This window comes from Nanorana parkeri, unplaced genomic scaffold, assembly GCF_000935625.1.
Source record: "Nanorana parkeri isolate BGI_ZX_2015 unplaced genomic scaffold, ASM93562v1 scaffold76, whole genome shotgun sequence".
Lineage (NCBI taxonomy): Eukaryota > Metazoa > Chordata > Amphibia > Anura > Dicroglossidae > Nanorana > Nanorana parkeri.
This window is the reverse complement of record NW_017306344.1, coordinates 2,476,009-2,500,447: the sequence shown is the minus strand read 5'-3', so window position 1 is coordinate 2,500,447 and position 24,439 is coordinate 2,476,009. Positions and strand designations below refer to the sequence as shown.

Below are 24,439 nucleotides of genomic sequence, written 5' to 3'. Positions count from 1 at the left end.
ATGTTTCATTGCCTAGTTCTGCCGGGCACAAAGGAATGTAAACATTATACAATTTTTGTTGCAATGCTTAGAAAAATAAGTTGTTAAATACTTTCTGGGACAGTACCATTAGATAAAAAGGAACTGTGCCTTAAAGAAAGATCATTGCCCAATCTAAGAAATTGCAAGGGAGTGGTATATGCACAGCATGCTGCTCTGTGCACACTTGAATGGTTTTTAGGAAAACTCTGTCCCTTGTGTGTCAGTAAAAATGAATACAAGAATGCCCTATTGGCAGAAACATGTTGTCTTCTTTATATTTACAGTTACTGGTAGTCTCCCTCCCCACTGTAAGATTAGCTATATATACCAATCAGCAAGCAAGTAGAGATAGCTTGATATTTCCGGAGCTATAGTAAGCCTTTGGGTGCTCATCAACATCCCTTGAACACACTCCCCGCTGTAGTATATTTGCTTAATAAATTGTAATAGGTTCCCAGAGGTACCCAGAAGTGAAAAAAAGACATTTTGTGGCTTGGTGCTGCCCCTTTCATATCCCCGGCACACAAATGGCATTATGTTAAATACAGACCTAACTCAGCTGTAGGAAAAGATTGGGGCAAGCCTGGAAGCTGCCAGCTGTATCTTCATCAGCAGTGATATGCAGAAAACTGAAGAAAAAACATATATAACAGTATAAAAGAAGAGAACCTAGGCAACCTTTGACTGTAATTGTAACCAACTTAATTTAAAAAATCATACAAACTCTGATAGACTTCATGTTTATGAGAGATATATGGGGGTATTCAGAGAAGTAGTGTTTTAAAACTGGGAACTTCATGACAGGTTGCTCACAAGATATTATAGATGTAATAAACACCCACATGTTGCTGTCAGTCTACTGGTTAAGGATCAATGGCATTGACTTTAGTTGACTTCGGCATTGTACATTTCCAATACATTTAAAAACAACGGTAGCAATAATTTGGCTGTAGTGATGTGGAGCTAATTTGATTTTAAAATTTCTGAACTGCAGCATACTGACTGTTTACCTCATTAATACTGCACATCAAATAGTCTAGTTCAAAATGTCACCGGTATGCTTTTTCTTTTGTCTATGCAGATTTAAGACAGAGGTAAACTATGACACCCTGGAAGTAAGAGATGGAAAGTCTTATTCATCTCCATTGATTGGGGTCTACGATGGCACACAGGTCCCACAGTTCCTGATCAGCACCAGCAACTTCCTTTATCTTCTCTTCACCACCGACAAGAGCCACTCTGATGTCGGCTTTCAAATCCGCTATGAAAGTAAGCCACTACTTTGCATGCCTTGTATGTGTTCTATATAAAATGCTTGCATCTTAGCAGGGCTAAAAATGTCTACTATTTCTGCTGAATTCAGTGCAGTATTATTGATTGAACTTGAAAAGAGCTGAGCAGCCTGTAGCTGATTAAAAATAATTACCCCCACTCTGTGCACAGAATGAATATGCAGGCAGGTCTTGCAGGAATTGTTCATTTGTGTAGCTGAAAGCTCAGTGGGCAGGGCAGGGCACCCCTCAAATATAGAGAAATTGGCGGTATTGTGTTAGATATTCTGCTGCAAAGTGTTTGGAGAACTTCAATCTATTAGAAGCCGTTCCGCACTCTGCAGTCTGATCATCTTTATTGATTTTCTTTTACCATAACAACTGGAGTAATGACTTCTGGACCGCATTATTGAATAAAAAGCTGCTTTTATTTCTTCTTAATTTGAATTCTTTCTCCCCTCTCTTGAATGAAAGCTGCCAGAATCCTTTTTTTCTCTCACTCTGCAGGTGCAATTCTCTCTCTTATTTTTCCAATAAAACAGTGATGAATGTATTGCATGGACATATTTCAAAATCAGATTTTATTTACTTGCCATTAACTTATTGCTCAGGCCCGTGCAGGTGTATGTACAGGGGTAGAAACGTGCTTTGTTCACAGTCCTATGGTTGCATGCTGGTAATTTTATTTTTGGCCGAGATGTGGTGTGTTTACAAGGATGCCAGCTGAAAGTGTGATGCCTTTGTGCACCTTACTCTAATGGAATTTACAGGTAAAATATATACGTAGAGTGGATAAAAAAGGCAATGGAAAAGTAACTGCAGATTGCCTGACAAATCATCACCACATTTATAAAGCCCATTTGCCCAAAGAATTCCACATTTGTCCAGTCGAGCCTCATTCAATAACATCTGGTAGTAACTACTCTCTCACGGGGAAATATTTCTTAGGTTTCAGTAGTAGTAAGTAGTTGTATTTTGCAAAGAAACTATCATGATTTTGTAGCATTGGATGTTTTTTTTTCTTTTAAATGGGTACTGGGCTTCCAGGCTATGGGCTCTCCAGCACTTCTGCTGGAATGGGGGGGTTCTTTAATGGGTGGAGTTTTTCCATACTATCTTCAACGTAAATTAAATGTATGCCAGAATTTTGTGTTCTTTCTCTTTTGTGTTTCTGCTGCAGTAATACACTCAGTAGCTGATTGCACAGTAGCCCCTAAAGATGCCCACTCATGCTTGTTCACTCCCCCACCCACCATAGCAATCTGACATAAAAATGTATTACAGACAACGCAGTTCTAGCCCACGCACATTGCAATTTTCAGACATTTTGGCACTTAAACTCAGTCTGGTGCATTAATATGGTGCAAGACTGAAAAGATAAGCAGCAAAATGTATTTAACACAGTATGTGAACAACAATAGGATATTTTTTGCAGTCTATTTCTGATATCACAAGAAATAATCATTTCCTCTAGTAAGCATGAAAGCTATGCATATATAATGGTTCTTTATCCATTTATCCCAATAACTCATTGTTGTACCAGGATGTATCATACTTCAGCTTTATGTTTTTTAATCTGAAAACAACTGACTGATTCTGATTTTGGTGTGTGTAAGAACTGAGTGGCCTCCATAGGCATCTGTCAAGTTGATGCATATCCTGTCTTTGGGGAAACTTTTCCTTTAGGCCAAGGTGAGCCTGGTGCAATCTGTTTTATTGGACAGGGAATATATGCATACATAACAGTCTGTGAATTAATCTGGTTCTAAACTATTTGCCGTTCATGATACATAGCACTCTCACTTTATTACATATACATATACATATACACATTCTTGTCTTATTTTCACAGCGGTAAAACTGCAATCAGATCACTGCCTCGATCCAGGAATCCCTGTTAATGGTCAACGACATGGCAATGATTTCTATGTGGGTGCCCTTGTGACTTTCAGCTGTGATCCAGGTTATACTCTCAGTGATGACCAGGCATTGGAGTGTGAGCCAAATTTTCAGTGGAGCAAAGCCCTGCCCAGCTGTGAAGGTATGACCTGTAATAATCCTTTAGGAAATGTAATAGTTTGGCTGAATAATTCCATCCTACATTGGATGTTCTGTGAGTGAATTGGAAGTAAATCAGACATTAATATGCTTTTATTAAACTTGAATACCACTTTCTTTCTAGTACAAAAGGCTGATAACAACTCCCCCTTTTTTTTTTTTTCTTACTTCATTACAACGGCTTAAATTCAATTGTCGTGCTGACCCATTGGCGGCCATACTTTCTAAGTCACTCATTTTAAACTGATATGCAGACCAGGAAAGTTGGAGAAAAGTCAAAATGCATATGTGTTTCAGGTTTGAGATTCAAAGTATTAAACTAGCTTAACAGATAGGCACCTAGAAATTTTAGTAGTAGACATCATTAATGACAGTCTCCATGTCTTAGTCACTTCAATGAAAAAAATAATCTGTGATATTTACATGCCAAGTACAACCAAATTTAGTAGGGCTGTGGAAATTAAAGAATCATTTCTCGATTAATCATTAAACTTTTTGATCGATTAAAATTTTGCCCGTCGGCGATCCGGTGATGTCACGGACATCAACGTCATCGGACTCCTGCCCCCTTCCCCAAGTGGCTCCGTCGGCTCACCGTGTCCGGTGACGTCGATGTCCGTGATGGCTAATGAAGGGAAGGGGGAGGAGTCTGGTGACGTCTTTGTCCGTGACGTCACCGGATCGCCGACGTCCGTTAGCCGACGGAGCCACTTGGGCCGGTGAGTTTGCCCAAGAAACGTTCTGCACGAGCGCCAGCCAAGGCATTGGCCTATACACATACAGCACATCAATGAAGTAATAAAATGAACTAGGATCACACTAATCCAACGTTATTATTCTGAGTTGCCCCACTCAAGCGGCGGCCATATTGAGTGGGGCACGTGAGATTAATAACGTGCTGGATTAGTGCGATCCTAGTTCATTTTATTACTTCATTGCTGTGCTGTATGTGTATAGGCCAATGTCGTTGGATCTGTATGTGCGATATGATTAATCGAAATTAATCGATTCATCGATTAAAACAATTTTGATTAATCGAACACGAAAATTTGAATCATTGTCAGCCCTAAAATTTAGATTTTTGTTGTAGAGTGGAATTATTCTTAAAGCTGATGAGATTAATATGGAGGTCTAAGGCAATGTAGAGAGTTGTATTTATTTCAGTTACCCTAAAAAAAATGCTCACAAATAACAGCAAATTACTTGACATTTTAGAGGTCTAAATATAAACACATGTAAACACTATGGAGAGAATTTATCCAAACTGGAGCAGAAAGAATCTGGAGCAGTTGCCCGTGGCAACCAATCAGCCTCTCTCTCCAGGCTGTTTAGTTAAGCTTTAAAAAGAGAGAAGCTGATTGGTTGCCATGGACAACTGCTGCAGATTCTGTCTGCTCCAGTTTGGATAAATTCCCCCCTATATATTTACATATTTAATAGAAACAAGCCAGTCATTGAGACAAATATCTGAAACTTGTACATTGATATGGGTCTGTGTTGTAAGGTTTTTGTTCACGTCAAGACTGGTTCTCTCCCTATACAAGTTTATAGGACTATCGGATATTAAATCCGTCTGACACAGTTCCTAAGTGTAACTTTTGAATAGCCTTATTATGGAGACAAACTTTAATAAAAGGACAGTATCAGTGACTGATAAGAACTGCAACAAAATAATGCATTGTAATAGCTATTTAAATGCATTTAGAAAATGGGCTAACTTTTGTCAACATCTGTAACATTTTAACAAGGTAGGTTTGTGCCTAACACTTTCACATTCTTAAACTAAGTTTAATGGCTAATTGTCTTTACTTTCCCTTACATATATTACACTTGTGATGATTGCGACTCTGGCTCAGAAATTATTGCCTGCTCTAGTGGTACTCTTCATCTTTAAAAGCCGACATTATACTTAATGCTATCACCGGTACTTGGATGCCCTCAGGTCTTATACACCTGATTGTAATAGATAGGAGAGCAGAAAGCACAGTCAAAATGGAAAAAAAGAGCAACCAGCGGGAACCAGGGTCAAAGCCAGAGGTCTGCCAAGGAGGTCAGAAACTCAGGAGAACCCAAAGACAGAGCTGAATGGCCAAAGGCTGGAACTATAAGGAGTCTTAAGTGAGGATTCAGACAAACTAGATGGTTAGTTATAACAGCACATCCACAGAGTAAGAAGTGAGATCTTTAACAGGCAAGCAGGATTCTGTCAGAAGAGCTGCATTAGTGGGATGCTGTTGGGCATGTGCAAATGACAGGATGTGGATATACATGCATCGCTGTGCAGAGCAAATCATGTATGCACTCGTGTACTTGTAAACCAGCAAACAGGACATTTCTGCTCAGCAGAGAGGTCATAGGAAGTACATTATTCCTTTACAGTGCAAATGTAGTAACCATACAGTAAACACCAAGCACTAAATTGATTTACAACATTCTCAAAAAAGAGCATTTTGGCTTATGATTTTAAAATTGTATACCTTTGTTTGGAGTAAGCTCAAAGGAGGAGAGTAACAATACACTTGTTTTTTCAGTTTCAATCTTTTTCATCAGGCCAGAGGTAGGCTTTTACAACATTTAAAGCAAACCTCACACTGGAGGAGTTAAAGTTAAAATACACTTTCATTTTACATTCATGTTTTAGTGAATTTTAAAGGCAAGTTCTTCTGCCACACTAGCTTGTGTTTTCTTTTTCATGATTAGTTATCTTTTTAATGCCTTTCTTTCTGCAGCTCTTTGTGGAGGATACATCTATGGCTCAAGTGGAACTATCTTATCACCAGGGTTTCCTGATTTCTACCCCAATAACCTGAATTGCACATGGACTATAGAAACATCACATGGGAAAGGTGACCATTCCTAGTTTGTAATCTTGGTCTGAAGTGCTCATTTGTATAAGCTGGGGAGGCCTCTCCATGACTGCTGTAGCCGTGTGCTGTATTTTACTGCTGATATATACTCTGCAGCTATGTATATACATAAAATACAGTTTTATTTTAAAAGAGTTATTGAAATGTCAGGCAAAAAAACTTGTAAATATGTGGGCATTATTTATTTGCTAAGGGGCCTAGAAGAAGTCAAATAATTCTAGATTGGTGTTGTAAGATGTAGAATTCCAAAATGACACTCAACTCACTATTCACAATGAAGATATATGCCCCTTCCACATGCTAATACCCTAATGTAGACATGTAAATTCCGTTTTGTTCCGAATGCAAATTTCAGATGAAATTTTGTGAATTCGGATATTTGGATGCATCCCAATGTCTGAATTCTAATGAGGCTGAATGTAAACTGTGTTAAGCACAGAAGAACTTTTTCCTGTGTTTTAGATGTTCTTGGGTTTAGCCATCTTAAGACATGTTTACATGTGTTTAGCTGCCTAAAACCAGGCTAAACAATCCCAGAATGTAGAAAATTCTTGTTTTTGTAAATGCTGCTTAGCCATAGCAAAGCATTACATGCTTCTTAATGTGTTTAGAAATGAGCTCCAAACACACCTGAAAGCATGGATTTTAATTCCTGTGTGCATGGGGTCTAACATCTATACCACTGAATACTCCAACTCTCCCTCTCTAATTCGCCTTGCTATTTTTGTGAAGTGGACTTAAGTTTATGTTAAGGTCTTCCACTATCTATAAAGAGCAGGGATCCCACAAAGAAACCACAATACTCATAATTGTCACTAATAGCTATTATATACTGTATATTATGTCTTGCTCATTGTATTAAATAGTTGTATTTTTATTTCAGGTGTGTTTTTTACATTTTACACTTTTCACTTGGAAAGTGGGCATGATTTTCTTCTCATCACAGAAAATGGTAGCTTTGCTCAGCCACTAAAGCGTCTTACAGGATCTAGATTACCAGCTCCTATCAATGCTGGACTGTATGGGAACTTTACAGCACAACTCCGCTTCATATCAGACTTCTCTATGTCTTATGAAGGATTTAATGTTACTTTCTCTGGTAAGATATATGGTTTTATCACAAGTATTGATAAACAGAGCTAAACACTTAATCATTGATGTTGAAAAGGAAGCATAGAGGCAATGCCTATAGGATCCATCCATTAATGTTACAGTTCTATTCTACGTCGCTGGGGTTAGAAAGCCTATTTATAAAGGTGGTTTAATTGTCAGCATGTTTTGTCACACTGCTTTATGTTTTACCACACAGTTACTTTTGGTTTGTAAAAAATGTTACTGGCAATCAATCTTGTTCAAGTGCAGCTGTTAGCATGAATTGTCAAAACAAAGCTGTAGTCTGAGTAATCTGTTATAACACAGGTAACGTTCTATTAAAACAAATTCAGAATGATGTCAGAATAATGCAACAGAATATTAAATTATATGAGGATTTACTACCACATTATGAGCAGGCGTTTGTAGGAAACCAACAAAGAACAAATTGCTCCTCCAAAGGAATTAAATATAGATATCCCAATAGGGTATCTCTCAAAGTTTAGTTAAACCTATAAATCAGTCTTCGAACTCAATACCTAAAAAAGTTTATAAAAAAACAAAAACAACCAGTTTTAAAAATGTGGTAATGCTTTAAAAACCTTTGGTGGTGGTGTTTAATATTGATTTAGACTAAAGGTAAACTATGCTTGATACCATATTGAGATAATTATATAGTTTAATTTCTTTTTTTGTTGAGTATACATTAAATAAAGTAAACCTGTCATGTCCACCATTTAACCTAACCTTACTGGTAAAGTGCCTGTATGTACATATGCTTGCTTTCAGTTCAGTTGCATTGCCCCTGGGGAAGATTTGGGGAAGACAATGTTCTAGCTGAAAACAGGGCATAGATTTCTCTGCAAGTAAAAATTAAAGTGACACTAAAATTAAACATTAAAAATGCATTCAAGTACCCTACCTTTTAGTATATATGTAGCTTATTTGTGTATCATTCAGCTGTAAATCTTCAAATAATTTCTGAATTGTTGCTGATATTGTCCTTCCTTCTGGAGGGTGGCTACTTTTGTTCCCCATGGTCCCTGTGTGTGTTGTAAAGTAGCCACTGCTCCGCTCCAAGCTTGCTCCTGTGATAGACTACAATATCAATACAAATTAGTAAATTAAACGCTAGATTGTAGTCTATCAGAGGAGTGAGCTTGGAGTGGTGACTACTTTACAACCCATATAAGGACCATGGGGAACAAAAGTAGCCACCCACAAGAAGAAAGAACAGTGTCATATGCATATGAGGTTAAAACAGATAAGTAATAAACAAACATTAATGACTGTGAAGAGTTGGCTGTAATAACAGTATTTAAAGTAATTACACTAAAGAACTCACTAGCATCTTTATCCTGTATTGGTAAATGTGCAATGTTACATTTCTTCTGTACAGTACTGAAGTTAGTAGTTAATTTTAATCATGTCACACAAAGTTAAAAAAAAATGCTTACCATAAGCAGGAAGTATTGATTCAATATGTCCACATCTATTTAATGTGATCAATTAATTTATTTTCGGTAGTTTATTAGTACGTAGACTAAATTGTATTCAATAGTTTAATGGTCCATAGGTTAAGTCAGAGAGCCTACCATAGACATGACTCATAAAAAAGAATATATATGGGTAGATACTCTCCTTCACAACTGGCTGGATAGTGGGAGGTATATGATCTGCAGGGAAGGTCTAGTTGATTTATTTCTGAATTATGCCTAATTATTGAACCTATTCATAGATCACTTATTGTGTTCTTGTTGGTGTACTGAATTCTGCAAAATAAAATACAGAAATGGAGATTTGGAAATGAAAGTCTGAACAAATACCTCCTAATTGGTGCTATTCCTTAATGGTGAAAAATGTACATTCTATATTGTACTACTGATGGTTAAGATTTATACCCTTGAGTTCATTGGGCGAATATCCCTTGAACTACAGTATATTTGAAACATGGCTCGGCAGATGCAAACTGTGGCAACTTTGGCCACACACTGTGACAACAGGGTGGAGGCAGAAGTGTCAGTGCTGCAGATGAAGTAAAAACCTGGCTTACCACATAATTTGGAAAGTCAATTCTGAAATTTTTTCAGTTTGTGTCAAAGAAACAATGAAAGCAATAACAATTACCTGTGGGGCTACTGCTTAGAGGAGAACTATGGGGTCAGGGCTTTTCCCCATAGTTCTCCTTAGGGTAACGGGAGGACACAAACTAGCGTCCTTCCGTTACCCTAAGCTCAGTATACCGCGAGCTACAGCTCGCGGTATACTGAGACGCCGCAGCCGGAGCGGATCCCGACATCGATGTCGAGATCCACCCAGCTGTGTGAGTGACAGCTGGCTCTGCCTACCTAGGGGCGCCCCATCCCCGGATCGGAGGGGGGAATCCAGCCCCTCCCCTGTCACGGCAGAGAGCCGTGACAGGATCGAGAGGTGAGCGAACGCCGGTATATGTTTGCTCACCTCCCGATCTACTGAGCCGACCTGTGACCGTCTCATTGTCACAGGTCGGCTAGAATTATGAGGTGAGTGAAAAGCACTCACCTCATAGTTCTCCTTTAACATTATTTTGTGTTGAGCCTGTAGTTCTTTTCTTAAAAAAAGTGTTTTTCACTTCTCTATACTACACTCGCACCATGTCTTGTACAACAGATAATTATTTCATTTTTCAAATAAAGTATTTATAATGATAATAAGAGAGAAGGGATGATTGGAACAACATCAGCCTACAGTCTCTTCTGTCTGATCAAAATGTCTATAATTTATGTTATAATGCCCAGCACTGTATGTGTCATGAGGCAGAAATTGGGATGCTTCTGTTTGAAATAGCCACGTAGTGTAGGTCAATAATGATGGAATAACAATTTAGCTATTCAAAAACATAAATGGGGCAGTGACTTCATTTTAGCATGTTACATTTTTCTTTTTAACCTTATTGTTTCTTTATATACAATATGAAAAAACAGCAATAGAACCATATGAACAGTGTCCTTTTTATAATATGCCAATGGTTCATTAAGGTTTGAGGGCTTTGCATCAGATTTCAAGGAGAACTATGGGGTCAGTGTTTTTCCCCATAGTTCTCCTTGGGGTAACGGGAGGACACAAACTAGCATCCTCCCGTTACCCTAAGCTCAGTATACCGCGAGCTACAGCTCGCGGTATACTGAGACGCCGCACCTGGAGCGGATCCCGACGTAGATGACGGGATCTGCCTAGCTGCGTGAGTGACAGCTGGCTCTGCCTATCTAGAGGCAGAGCCAGCTGTACCCGCCCCCTCCCCCGTCCGTTCCGCCAGTCAGCGCTGGCAGATCGGAGCGGGGAGAGGGGAATCCAGCCCCTCCCCCTGTCACGGCAGAGAGCCGTGACAGGATCGAGAGGTGAGGGAACCCGGTATGTGTTCCCTCACCTCCCGATCTACTGAGCCGACCTGTGACAGTCTCATTGTCACAGGTCGGCTTAGAACTATGAGGTGAGTGGAAATCACTCATGTCATAGTTCTCCTTTCATGGGGTCCCAGTAATGTAAGTGAGATATTGAAATGAGATATTGGTAAAAAACTAAATATACAGTCGAAATACAATGCCAACTGTCTTACCTTCCAGAAGATGTATTATTTCCAGCCAACTTGGTGATACAGGCAGTCAAGCAACAAGCATTTTCCTGTCCAGGCAGCAGCTTGTGGATGAAATTACCCCTTCTCTAGGCATGTTCACAGTATTAGACTGATATCACTGTAGAAAGCAATGGAGCCCTAATAGAGTTAACCTTCCCTCTCCTGGTTTATTTGCTGCTGTGCAGGGCATTACAGTAAACTGTATTCAATTTTTATTTTTACATAAATACATAACTGGATTTAATTGTGTTGTTCATACCTGCCTAGCATTCAGCTTTTGCATTTACTACTCAGTTTATTCTGTTTTGTTAAAAGCATTTCAGTGTGTAGAAAGGCTAACATATATATTTTATATATATATATATATATATATAGTATGTGCTGTATTATACAAGACTTTCTGTTTTACTTTTTTTTGTATTAATAACAAATGGTTTTCTGTGAACTTGGAGGCTTAAGGATTCAAATGGTAATGGGGGTGAAGTACAAGGCTGAGCAGTAGATGTATGATATTAGGGCTGACACTGTATCACTTGGGGAAACTGTCAAAGTGCTTTGCATGTCAGAGTTTTTCATTTTCGTGCACTTGCTTGGGGATTTAATTTAGGGAAATGCTGGGAATAGAACAGTGTATTGTTGAGATCCCTTTTTCCATCTTCTTGAATACTATGATGAGTAACATAATAACCAGATCAATTAGATTTGTCTAGCACTGAAGGGGTTATCCGCAGCAAGCCTCACTATCCTGATTTAATCAGCCAAGTGAGTGAGAAGGCAAGACCTCCAGTCTGCTCTTCCGGTCTCATCCTTCCTTGATGTTCATACTTAATTTCTTAGTGACGGATACAAATGTTCTGCCAGAGGCTGTGTGTGTAACACTGCTGCTCTGTAGACAATGCATCCACTTCTCAAATCATGTGGCCCTGTCAGTTGCTATGTATAATTTATTGTATAGAGCTGACAGTGATCGCTGCTTCATAGCAATATACAAGTTGTACTTTCTGTGCTAAACAGATTACAATCTACTCAGCTGGAAAATGTGTATAAAAACCTAGCACACAAACAATATACATTTAACTTCTGCATGTTGTTAAATAGATCTTTCCAGCTGGAACAAATTTTTTTCAATGATAGTTTATATAATGAGCAGTAACTGTACCTGTCTTTATTGCTGGCCCTTACTAAAGGTTTCTCTACCCAATTGCACATTTTAGTTTTTTACAAATAAATTGCCCCTTGACACATTTAGACCCTTGAGGACCTCTTTCGTTTGGCCATACACCACCATATATTTTTCAAGCTTGTAATAAGGTTTCATTAAATTGTATCTAAACCCAAAAACAAAAATGTAATGTATTGCAGCTTACCAATCCTTAGTAGTGATGAGCTCGGGCGTGTTCGTAAGCGACTCGTGCCGAGCCCGCCAGGAAGCCGTCAGCGCGCAGGGCCAATCACAGGCACTGAGCCATTTTCCGATCTCTGCAGCTGCGGACCGGGAACATGTCTCAGTGCCTGTGATTGGCGCTGCGCACTGACGGCTTCCTGGCGGGCTCGGCACAAGGCGCTTGCGAACACGCCCGAGCTCATCACTAATCCTTAGATGTGGTGGCTGCATTAGTTTTTTTGTTTTTTCCTTTTATTTTCACCTGGTGATCTGGCCAGTAACACACTTCCTGACTTAGGTTGGCTCCACTCTATGGCCACCCTTGGACAGCAGCATTTTCATCATGTGGAGAGGGTAGTGTTAGATGCTCTAGCAGATTTAGATGGATTTGACTACCAAATTAAATCTGACCTCCAGCTAACACGAGCAGTCTGCATGTTCCTGATTTGGATTGCATACAGCTACCCCCTCTTCATCTCCATAACATAGAGGTACTTCGTAGCCATGTAAAAGCTCAAAATTCTGATTTTTTATTTTCGGATTTTGGATCCAAAATCCGATTCAGTTTGTTATTCAGAATTCGGATCAATCTGAAATTTTTATTTTTGGCTTGGATTAATTTGGATGGGGTTCTTTAATTAAAAATGCACTTAATTAATTTTTTTGGGGGGTAGGTTTAGTAATTTTAGTTCTGTACTGGTCATCTTAGTCAGTAATGGTCCTCTTAGTCCATACCTGTCCTTAGTCCGTACTGGTCATCTTAGTCTGTATTAGTCCTGTCCGTACTGGTCATTTTAATACATACTGGTCATCTTAATTGGCACTAGTCCTCTTAATCCTTACTGGTCATCTAAGTCTGTACCTGTCCTCTTTGTCCGTACTGGTCATTTTAGTCAATGCTGGTCCTCTTAGTCCGTACTGGACATTTTAGTCTGTGCTAGACATTTTAGTCAATACTGGTCCTCTTAGTCCGTAGGAGAAAAAAATGTGTGTTCCTCATTTGAAATGTGGCTAATTAACACCTCTCTGCCCCTAAATTTTTGAAGTAAGTTGAGATTAGACCACAGCAAATAGGTAGGCGTTGCATCTGCTTCCAGAGACAGCTTGGTTGGAATACATGGAAAGCTATACCTTATGGATAAAACACCTAATACAGTATATTGGAAATCTGCAGCTGTAACTGAAGTAGTGTCTAACACAACAAAAAAGAGATATGTGTGAAGTTATTGATTTCTTTGATTTTGTTTGCTACTGTAGAATATGATCTGGAGCCATGTGATGAACCTGAGGTCCCGACTTACAGCATCAGAAAGGGTCTTCAGTTTGGGGTTGGTGACTCGCTGACATTTTCGTGTTTCCCTGGATACCGTTTGGAAGGAGCTTCTCGCATCACCTGTCTGGGAGGTAGACGGCGTGTGTGGAGTTCGCCTCTCCCAAGGTGTGTTGGTAGGTGGTCCTGTGCTTTAATTTTGTTTGTTTCCCTTTTGTATTAATTTAGGAATATTGACTAGACAGATAAACTTTAGTGTTTATACTACAGTTCTAGATATTTGAGTACATGGAAACGTGTTTTTTTTGTGCTTTAAATATTTACTTGTGTAGGAAAATGGAGTACAGAAAGTAGAGGGTTAAGGTATATGAAGAAATAAAAAAGGAAGATGCAGACATTGTGTCATGATAGTCTTATGGGGGAAATGCATGTACAGTGAATACCGTAAACAACACAAGACGTGTGGGACCATTAAATCATCTTATATCTAAGATCAAAAGAAAACATCAGTAGAACACCGGTACGTCTAGGTATTACTAGTATATCTTAGATGAAGAGAAAATGTGGTTGTGGTTCCTATGAAGACATGATATTTTCATTGTCATCTTTATATGAGGTAATGAGCAAAATCCTCTAAAGCATTCCCATTCGTATCCAGGACAAATTGGCTAAATAAAACTGTAAAACTACATGTTAAGGCAAAGAGAATGGCATTTATAAAATATAAGATGGAAGGGACGGCATTGGCGTTCCTTAAATACAAGGAATCTAACAAAAAATGTAAACTAGTAATCCGGGAAGCTAAAATAGAATGCGAAAAGCATATCGCCGCAGATAGTAAAAAAAAAACCTTCCCACCCCGCTCGTGCCCGCCGCTAGGCCGTGCTCACGAACGGAAAATTGGCTTTCAATGTAAACAGTCAGCGATGGCTGTTTACATACAGTTTAAAATTTTTATTTTTTAAAAGTGTTTTTTTCATTGATACATGTCCCCCAGGGCAGTACCCTGATCCCCATACACTTTTTATGGCCAATTAATTGCATATAAGGCTTCAAAATAGGTTCAAAATGGGGACATTTAATTTTCTGAGTTCTAACCCCATAGACTTGCATTGAGTTCTAAGTTCGAATTAGAACTTTTTCCATGTTCGAAAGTTCGAGTTAGAACCGAACACTGGGGTGTTCGGCTTATCCCTACTCTCTATCTCTGCAGCTGTCAATAGGGTGTTTTTGGAGGAGATTGGGGCAGAGCACTATAGCGCGGATAATCATTTGTTTTGCAACAAACTGTTTGAGAGTAACTCCATTACAAAGACTAGAGGCCACCACCTAAAGTTGGTGGAGAAAAAATTCCAGCACAATGGGCGAAGAGGGTTCTTTACAGTAAGAGCGGTTAAGGTCTGGAACTCACTGCCACCGGCAGTGATTTCAGCCAAGAGTGTAGATTTGTTCAAGAAATGTTTGGACAATTTCTTGAGGGACCGTAATATCCAGGGATACCAGTATCCCTAAGAATGAGATGATGCGTGGACCTATATGGGTTGGACTTGATGGACGTATGTCTTTATTCAACCCCAAATACTATGTAACTATGTAACTATGAGTGTCAGAATGTCCTATTGGAATGTCCAGTACTCTGTGAAAACTGGGAAGCATGAAAGCACTGTGAAATACCGTATTTTTCGCTCCATAAGACGAACTTTTTTCCCCCCAAAAGGAGGGGGAAAAAGTGCCTGCGTCTTATGGAGCGAATCCCGACGCCCGAGACATGCAGTTTCGGGCGCCGGGCGAGTAGTAGGAGCCACTGCTCGTTTAATACGAGTGATCTAATGAGATCACTCGTATTAAAACCGAGCAGCGGCGACGATCGAGATAACCATAGAGCAGACGAAGAATAGACGTTCTTCGCCTGCTCTGTGTCATCACTGAGACCGTGGCGCTGTAATCACAGCGCCACCTGTCTCAGCGGTCACTAACTGCAGCTTCTGTCACAGCTTCTGTCATAGAAGCTGCCACAGAAGCTACAGTCTCGAGTGCTCCATAAGGCGCGCCGTACCTCCCTGCGTCCTATGGTCCGGTGCGTCTTATGGACCGCAAAATACGGTAAATGTTTATATCTAAAGGTTAAATAAAGATTTTATATAGTTTAAAGCCAAGCCATACTCACCATTTCTCTGATGCAGTAATTCAACTCTTGTTCCCCAGAGTAATGTAATTCCACCACTAGCTCTCCAAAGCTGAATCTTGGACCCAGCTAGCTGCTAGACCAGTCCCTGGAGCCTTGCTCAGCAGATTGGACATGATGCCTCACAGGACCTCAGGCCGCTGGAGTAAAGGGGGAGTGAGGCTGCTGGGACCATTCTAGGAGCAAGCTAGGTCTGAGATTTGGGTGAGTCCCTAGCAAAACAAGCATTGAAGATTTCATATGCCAAGAGTTCTTCTTTAAAGATTTATTACATTTTAGATTTTTTTTTCAGCATGTAGTGCCTACAATATTGCACACAGACAAGATTTTGTAGGAATTGCATTTGTTTTCAAATCACTGCGGCATGAGGTGCTGCACCCCTAAACATCCCACAGGGGGGACAATTGAATTCAGGTTGAATCATGCTGTGCATTGAAAAGACAGTGGGCAGCAGAAGCAGGGGTTAGGCTGGAAGCAGCAAGTAGAGTAGCAGCCCAAGAGGCAGGAGATGGGCAGGGGCAGCACTATACATTACAGAAGAACAAGTCCTTGTACCAAGTCTACTTCAATCCACAGAAATGACCACAGCTCACTAAGACATGTTGGCATGAGAACCAGTAGCAAAACCAAAGCTAGCCCTACACCCAGAACAAACAACACAGCTAGCCATATGTCTCCAACCAGAATGAGAAGTGAAACTAGCTACATTGTTTCAACCACAACTGGAAGCATAGCCACCTGATTTTTCACCAGCTTACAAACAGATCCACCTATCCTGTCATAAAAGAGCCAAGCATTTTATTCAAGCTTGCCAATGCTAGTGCTGCGACATCTGCTGATTTAATTAGAACTTCTCTTCTTTGCATTCTTGATCTTGTGACTGGCACTTCAAAATCTGATAGAGGATTGAAAAAGCCCAATTTTCCAAGAGCGAAAATGTCTATACAAATGTGCCACATTTTGTGTGGCATTTTGCCATGTTTCTGCTAAAACAGATTTAGCAAGATTCAACAACAAATAACTGATGCTGTCAGTGCATGTAGGAACTACAGGCAAGCAGTCAATCACTGTAAAAAAAATATATATATCCAGAAAATCAAGGGGAGTGTCAAAAAAAAGCTGACGGAGATACAGTAAACAGGTGAGTTTGGAATATCATATTTTGCTTTTCTATACATATGTATTTCTTTATTTTTTCTTTTTCTTTAGCTTTCATATCATTTTTTTTTTATTAACATTGATTTTATTTGTCAGCAATTGCTGAAAGACTGAAGAATTGGAGAAGCTTCTGGAACTATTAATCTTTTTTGTAAAAATTGTGGGTTTGGCTGCTGTCTCCCACTTCAAGCATGCACTTTTCAAGTAGAAGTATTTTTTCGTAAAGCGTAAATTTTTTGCTTTTTTTATATTTTGCTTTTTAATTAGGAATACATTACCATCTCCAAAATGTGGTTGAGGTATGTTTTTCTACCATAGTGTTGTGGACCAAAAGATAAAGGCAGGTTGTCACACTTGTGTTCAAAAACAGCACTGTTATGATTAAACACTACTCTAAATAAATACAGATCATTGGCTTCCTTACTAATCATACGGTAAAAAAAAAACGTGCTTCATGCATGTGTATTGAAGTTTATGACAATGCTTTTTGTACTAGTTTATGTATACACCAAATGTTTTTTTTTTTTAGTTTTGGATACAGTAGGGATGGATGTGATCCCATTTCATGTTTATATTGTGTGTCCTGGCTAAATACATTCACTATGTCTATATGTCCTGGTGAGCATTCTTAATGAGACAGAAATGTGAAGTGAAATACAAAATTGTAGATCTTTCACCAGAACAAGAGGTGAGGGAATATTTTCAAATAGGAACACCTGTTCTGGCGACTACTCTCTAAAACGGGGAATCTCCTCACTATATGGAGACTTCCTCTCACTTTCTGTGGCATTTCAGGCATAGGAAGTGAAGGAAACACTTCCCATTTGACCGCAAAAATAAGCCTACTCTATCCTAAACCAAAAAAAGGTGCATACTGTTAAGCACTCAGGGATGTTGATAGGGAATTATCCCAAAGGTGCCCATACACCTGGCGATCATCGGACAACACTTTTCATGATTGAACCGTCGTACAATTTTCATACGGCGGCCCCATCCTGCCCCGATTATTGCAAGGTTGGATCAGTGGTAATTAGAAGAAGGCACCTGGACCAATTGCGGTAATCGACCACACATATTTTCGCCTGCGCAGTGTAAATCGTCCGAATTTTGACGTACGGAAACGCCACCAACCTTGCATAAATCGTATGATCGACCAAAGTTTTCTAACCTGCTGGTTAGTCAAAAGTCGACCAATTGTACAGTATTTGCGGTTGTACACCGCCCATCAATCTTACGAATATCGGACGAAAATGCGATCGCATTCGAAAATCGCCCGATATTCGTAAGGTGTATGGGCACCTTTACAGTGCGATGTAGTTCTGATAAATCAACTTTATCTTGATATAAGATGCAGTAGTTCTAATGTTTTCTTTTTTCTTCCAGAAATAGAAGTGTTAGGAAGTCCATGTGTGAGCCTACATGGCCCACTTTTGTAAGATGCCATTGCTCTGCTCTCTCCAGAGTCTCCTGAGGAGGACCTTTTACACAGAATATACATTTGTAACCAACTGAACCAGGGTGATGTTACTAGTGGCAGCCAGCTTTTCTGCAAAGCCCTGTATGCCAAACACTTGTAGAAGTCAAAGCGGTGTGCAAATCCAACCTGATCAAAGATTTCCATTCGCCACACTACCTTGATTATGTCCATACCCTGAAACTCCATCAAGCACATGACCTTCACAGAAAATGCTGGGGCAGACAATGATACTCTGTGTGATGGTATAATTGTGCTGTCATGAATGAATTGCAGCTGCATTCGAAATCCACATCAAATTAATCAGAGAATGTCCACAGTCCGTAGGCTGTGGGATGATATGGGATATAGTCAGGCTGCTTAGTTTACATTTTACTCATAATTTTGTGTTAACTATCTTGTTCACATATTGTTATATCCATCTTTTTTTAATGCTAATATTTTTGTACTTTTCGAGTACACATTTTTTGTATCCGCTGGAATATATCAGTCTTTGTGTTAAAAAAAAAGGTCTCTGCTGTTTTGTATTAAAAAAAAACTTTGGAAATAAACTGATAAATTGTTCTCTTCTTTGAAAAATATGTTAATGTGTCAGCTATAGAAACACTGTCAGCACTAGAAAATAATGGAACACTAGGGGCTAGTTCCCACCAGAACTGCATCACAACTGCGTGCGTCTGGGCACCATTTATATCGCTATTTTTATACAATACGATGCGTTTTGTTTTTTTTCCAAAATGCAAATCAGACCATTATGTCAATTCCTTCTTCCTGTCAGAGCACTTCCAATTCTTTTTTTCATTTCGGATGCGTTCCAATGAATTTGCATGCGATGCAGTCTCATTGTCAGCCTGTGATAGTTCATTCAGGCTTTTCCCCCTTTATTGTCCCCTGCTTATCCTGCCAGTAACACACTAACTGTCTTAGGGTGGCAATGTGTTGCCATGTTAGGTAAGGGAGTGTGTTAGTAATGGAGAAGAGGGGGAACACCCCCCTCTTCTCAATTACATAGGGGTAGAAGGTCTGTAGTCCACAGAGCTGTGGAGCTGGAAGGGCTGATAAAGTTGCTTCAGATAATGCACAGGGCAACACTGGACTTCTGGCACAATCAACAGATATGTTTGCTCTTATGGAATAAATATAACAAAATGCTATCAATTGTATATTTACTCGCTCAAAAAGGAGCAAATAAAAAAAGTTAATTATTAGATTTCATTCACAGTTGCCACTTGTTTTTTTATGCAGAGCTCTGTCTGCAAACTCTGTCACCCTAGATGCTTTGTTCATGCTTTAGATGCTTAAAATGATGTGCCTTTAGATGCACCTGTCCTTTGTCTATTGAAACAGTCCATTGAAATAGCCAATGAGATTTCAGCAAATAACACTTTACATTTACATGTGTTTACATGTATTTTGGTGCATTTAGAAGTTAAAATTGATTCCTGGACGCACCTGACTTCTGTTTTTTTGTGAACACAGCTAAACTGACTGCAGATAAAAGCATGGAAATAGCAAAGGTGTGAATAGATCCACTGGAAATCATTAGATGAATATATATAAACATTTTAAATGCATGTAAATGCATCTAATCGCACCTAGTTTGAATCTATTTACACTTAAAGGCAAATATGCAACAAAAGAAGAGAAGTAGCTCCAATAGATAATAAATGACTATGGCTATTTGTGCTTTTATAATATAGTTTTTTCATGTTTAAAAACATTAGTCCCACAGATAGTTCCTAACTTAACCTTGAACGTTTTTGTATCTAGTAAGAGCTTGCTGCGTTTACATTGTTATACTGCCTCTTGAACATTCACAGCTAATGTTAACCTATTTTTATTTCCTTTGTCAGCCTTGGCTAATTATCTTGCTAAGACAGATAATTAAATGCAATTTTATTGTTCAGCTAAACTGCTAATTTTTGTTGAAACAATATTTTCTCAGCACCCTGCTCCATAACAGCTTACGTGCACAATCACGCAAGCTTATTCTTACATCAGAAGACCCAGAGTTGAATGTTTCATAGAAGATAATAGGAAATTCACACTTTCTAAAATGTGCAAAGGCTCTTACAGCACAGCTTAACATCTTCAGTTCATGCAGCAAGACTCAAGTCAATCTAGTGCGGCAAAGTAGAGAGAGGTGTTAGATTGTAACAAGTACACAGTGCAGTGTCAGTGATTTTTACACCCCCTGCTTTTTTCTTTTTTAGAACAATGTGAAGTATATTTAAAGTTGCATTCATCTCGGTTTGAATACTTACGTGTTGGCTAGTATAACATTGTCAAAAAAAGTGTTGAGGAAATATGGCATTCAATTGCCCAAATGGGGTTGCTGTGATGGACATGAATGAATGGTGGTTATGACAGAAACCGGAGTGTGAACTAGTGGACAGAAAATAGTTTATAGTCTTCACTAATAAAGGAATTATAACATTTGGATAGGTGGTAGTTATAGATTGAGGTCCCCCTCCCTTAATCTAAAGAGTCATGAGCCTTTTTGTAGATCATAACAACTCCTTTCCCCCTTCTTCTCTTTCAGCTGAGTGTGGAGCATCTGTCACCGGGACGCAGGGTGTTTTGTTGTCTCCAAATTACCCAGCCAACTACAGCAATCTCCATGAATGCATCTACTCCATTCAAAGCCAGCCTGGCAAAGGTGTTCAACTGAGAGCCCGGACATTTAACCTTGCAACCGGAGACCAACTAAAGGTAATTTTTATTCCATTGGCTCAAGACAGACAGCTTGGTGCAGTGTTATTATAATTAGAAAATAGTAAGTCCATCTGCACTCCTCACAGTTCTCCCGGCCCAAGAACTTGTAGTGGTGCTCACCGTGACAATCACGATGGCACTGTGCTAACAAACAGTGGAAAGCAGAAATCACCAGCACTCAGTAAACATCTTTGATGTCCATTTAATCGGACCAATCGTCAATTGTCATGTACAAAATAGCGACGTTTCGGGACCGCACAGGATCCCTTCATCAGGGCGACAATGTAACAATTATAATTAGAATCTCAACATTCACTCACAGCTGTATATTTCAGAATCTGTCTTAAATGTTAAGACAGCAAAACTGAGCCATGTTTGAGAAAGTATGGAAACTAAATGTGCGCCAAAGGGTGAAAAAAACGTGTGCACCCCAAACACAGCCTGGAGAACGCGCAGGAAATAAATGCTGAACGCATGCTTGCTTTCTGTTAAGGAACCCACTGAAATCAAATGGGGCACACACCAAACATGGGAAATAAACTTCAGTGAGTGTGTGTCACCAGAATGCATGTTGCACACGTGATGGTGTGAATGGTGGCTTACTTTATACAATTAGTGCATATCCATTTTTAGGATTGCCTACTGTAAAAGTACTGCATTAGACTAAGCCCCCAGACTTAGACTAAGCACATCATGGTGCGCGTTCTCCCAGCCACATTTGGGGTGCCATTAACTAGTAATGGCACCCCAAGCCTGTTCCGTGTTTGGTGCACTTTTTGTGAATGTGCGTCAAAGCATGCAATTTTTCCTGCGTTTGGCACTTGCTCACTGAACGCAGTGGTGTGCATGGGGGCTAAATGTATGTATTCACGCTTTTGCTCTATAGTGAGGTGCAGGGCATACATACATTGTGCATCCATACATTGTGCATCCCTCTATATTTTAAAGTACTGAGATTGATGTACTGATAGTTTATAGAGAAATGTGAATAATTCTATTTTTTGGAAAACTTTGAACCATTCACCTTATTCCATTCCTTCATAGATCTTTACAGTCTAATGCAAATGGCAATTACATTGTACAATGTTGGTTTTAAAGGTAAAAGAATGGTCAAACAAGGCTTCCCAAATTCTTTTACCTATTAGATTGAGGTTTGTATTGACCTATGCCTTTTGTATACATGCACCATATGCATATAAAAGCGTTACACATTATTTGTAAAGTACAAACAATTTTACTGAATTATATACTGGACCTGTCTGTAGGTGGGGCTACAGATATAAATTATTCAGTAAAGCAGAAGGCTCATCTGGAATTCCAGCAAATGCTACAGAGCTCCTTGGATTTGTACATCTCTGTTTTAATGTATCAATTATTTTTATAAATAAAGGGATGCACCGATATCAGTTTTTAAAGTACAAATACTGATACTTGTCCAAGTTCTCAAAGATACAAGTGCTGATACATTTTTGTTTATTGTCATGTGACAGTTTTTCTAAAACAATACAGACTAATGATTTCAGGACAGTGGTGACCAGAGCTAGGTCCCAGCAGCAACCGCTGCAACCCTGGTAGTTCTCATGAAAATGCCAAGTATGGGCACTGGTATCTGAACTGGTATCTGAACATCCCTAGTTTATGGGTCAGTTTGTGTCCTTAGATGCAACTATATCATTATCTTTGGGTAAACAACAAAAGAGCACATATGAAAAAGTGGTTTCTCCATAAGTTTACTAGACATATTTCCTGTGACAGTAAAATCATGGAGTAGAGGGACTGCTCCTTTGATCTAGAGTTAAAAGGTCTGATATTGGCTTTATTTTTAAATGCCACCTGGACAGATTTATAGGGGTCTTTACTAGACACATATATCTGAGAAGAGGCCCCATGCTGGGCTAAAACACATGGCATGAATCTCTTGGAAACACCCCATTAGTAGTTGGTGTCTGTGTGTGGACAATCATTATCAACCCATTTTCCAACACTACCTTTAGATCTCATCAAACCTGCAAGAATAAAGAGTAATAAGTCATCTTATGCAAGTTGGGAATTGTGATAGAAAATAAATACAAAATAAATTGAATTAAAAAAATTAATAAAAATATATGTGTTATATATGAAACTGTTCACAGAAATATTGAAAGAAGCATTGACAATATATATATACATATATGTACGTTGTATAAAAAGACAATCAATATATGAGTATGATCACATTAGAATATATAATATAAATATAAAATGAGGTCAGTAAATGTCTGAAAAGAAAACCCTAACATGTATCGTCAGTGTGATCTTCTTTGTCCCTTTTATCTCTAGGTGTATGATGGGCACAATAATTCGGCCCGACTTCTTGGAATGTTCAGCCAATCAGAGATGTTGGGGCGGACACTGAACAGCACATCCAGTGCTCTGTGGCTCGAATTCATCACAGACACAGAAAATACCAGTAAAGGATTTGAGCTATACTATTCCAGTGAGTCAAAACTTCTTATCTAAGAAATCTGCTCATTAAATTTAAACATGTCTCGTTCTTTGTTGTCTGCACGACTCAATTCCCTGAACTGGATCAACATTATTACGATAACATTCCTTTTTCCATGCTTGGCTCTTTGCAGCTTCTTACATTGTACTGCCTTCGTTTTATGCTGTTTGTTGTTTTTCTGTCATGTTTAGAAGAAAAACAAGAGTTTCCTGGAAATATTCTTTAGTCATGCTTGTTTACTAACTGTGAGTAACTAAAATCTCCTCATGGCAGCCTATCTGCGGTTTTCCGAGCTCACTCCTGTGGTGGACTACAATCGCAATACAAATTAGTAAACTAAAAGTGAGATTGTAGTCCATCACGGAAGCGAGTGTCACTTTAACAGGTTTACTTTAAATGTCCTTTTGGAAAAAAAAAGGTATTTACCACAAATGTATACATTTTATATGTTTATATTATATCAAACAACTAGGATCTGATTTCATGTGATCCCTCTAAAATTGCACCCAGACCTTTACAAAGGCATGCAGTCTGAGTGGCCAGGAGAGGGACTGTCATCAATGACCAAATATCCTGATTCCTGATCCCTGGCGCTGTGATTACATTACTGCAGCACTGGGGATCTGTAATTATAACAAAATGAGGCACTCCAGTGTCAATTGAAAATCACTGTGTAATCCTAATTCATCAATTGGTATACAGCATATATCTCAGACAAAATCTCTAACGCATATCATCCATATTTGCGCTTAATTATAGAGCTATATGATTGACAGTACACATTTACCCCCCCCCCCCCCAAAATGAAAAAAAAAAACGAGGGGTTGCCCCAAAAACCCCCCCAGT

General features: G+C 39.1%; 1 protein-coding gene across 1 annotated transcript in view; it reads left to right on the top strand.

Moving 5' to 3' along the window:
• Positions 1-24,439, top strand: part of CSMD2 (CUB and Sushi multiple domains 2) — a 323,219-nt gene that overhangs the window by 136,671 nt on the left and 162,109 nt on the right. Inside the window, exons 14-20 of the mRNA XM_018576748.1 lie at positions 1,103-1,290; positions 3,145-3,333; positions 6,080-6,196; positions 7,101-7,316; positions 13,564-13,752; positions 20,936-21,105; positions 23,428-23,584. Of these exons, the coding sequence (XP_018432250.1) occupies positions 1,103-1,290; positions 3,145-3,333; positions 6,080-6,196; positions 7,101-7,316; positions 13,564-13,752; positions 20,936-21,105; positions 23,428-23,584 (1,226 nt within the window). The remainder of the gene's footprint in view (positions 1-1,102; positions 1,291-3,144; positions 3,334-6,079; positions 6,197-7,100; positions 7,317-13,563; positions 13,753-20,935; positions 21,106-23,427; positions 23,585-24,439) is intronic.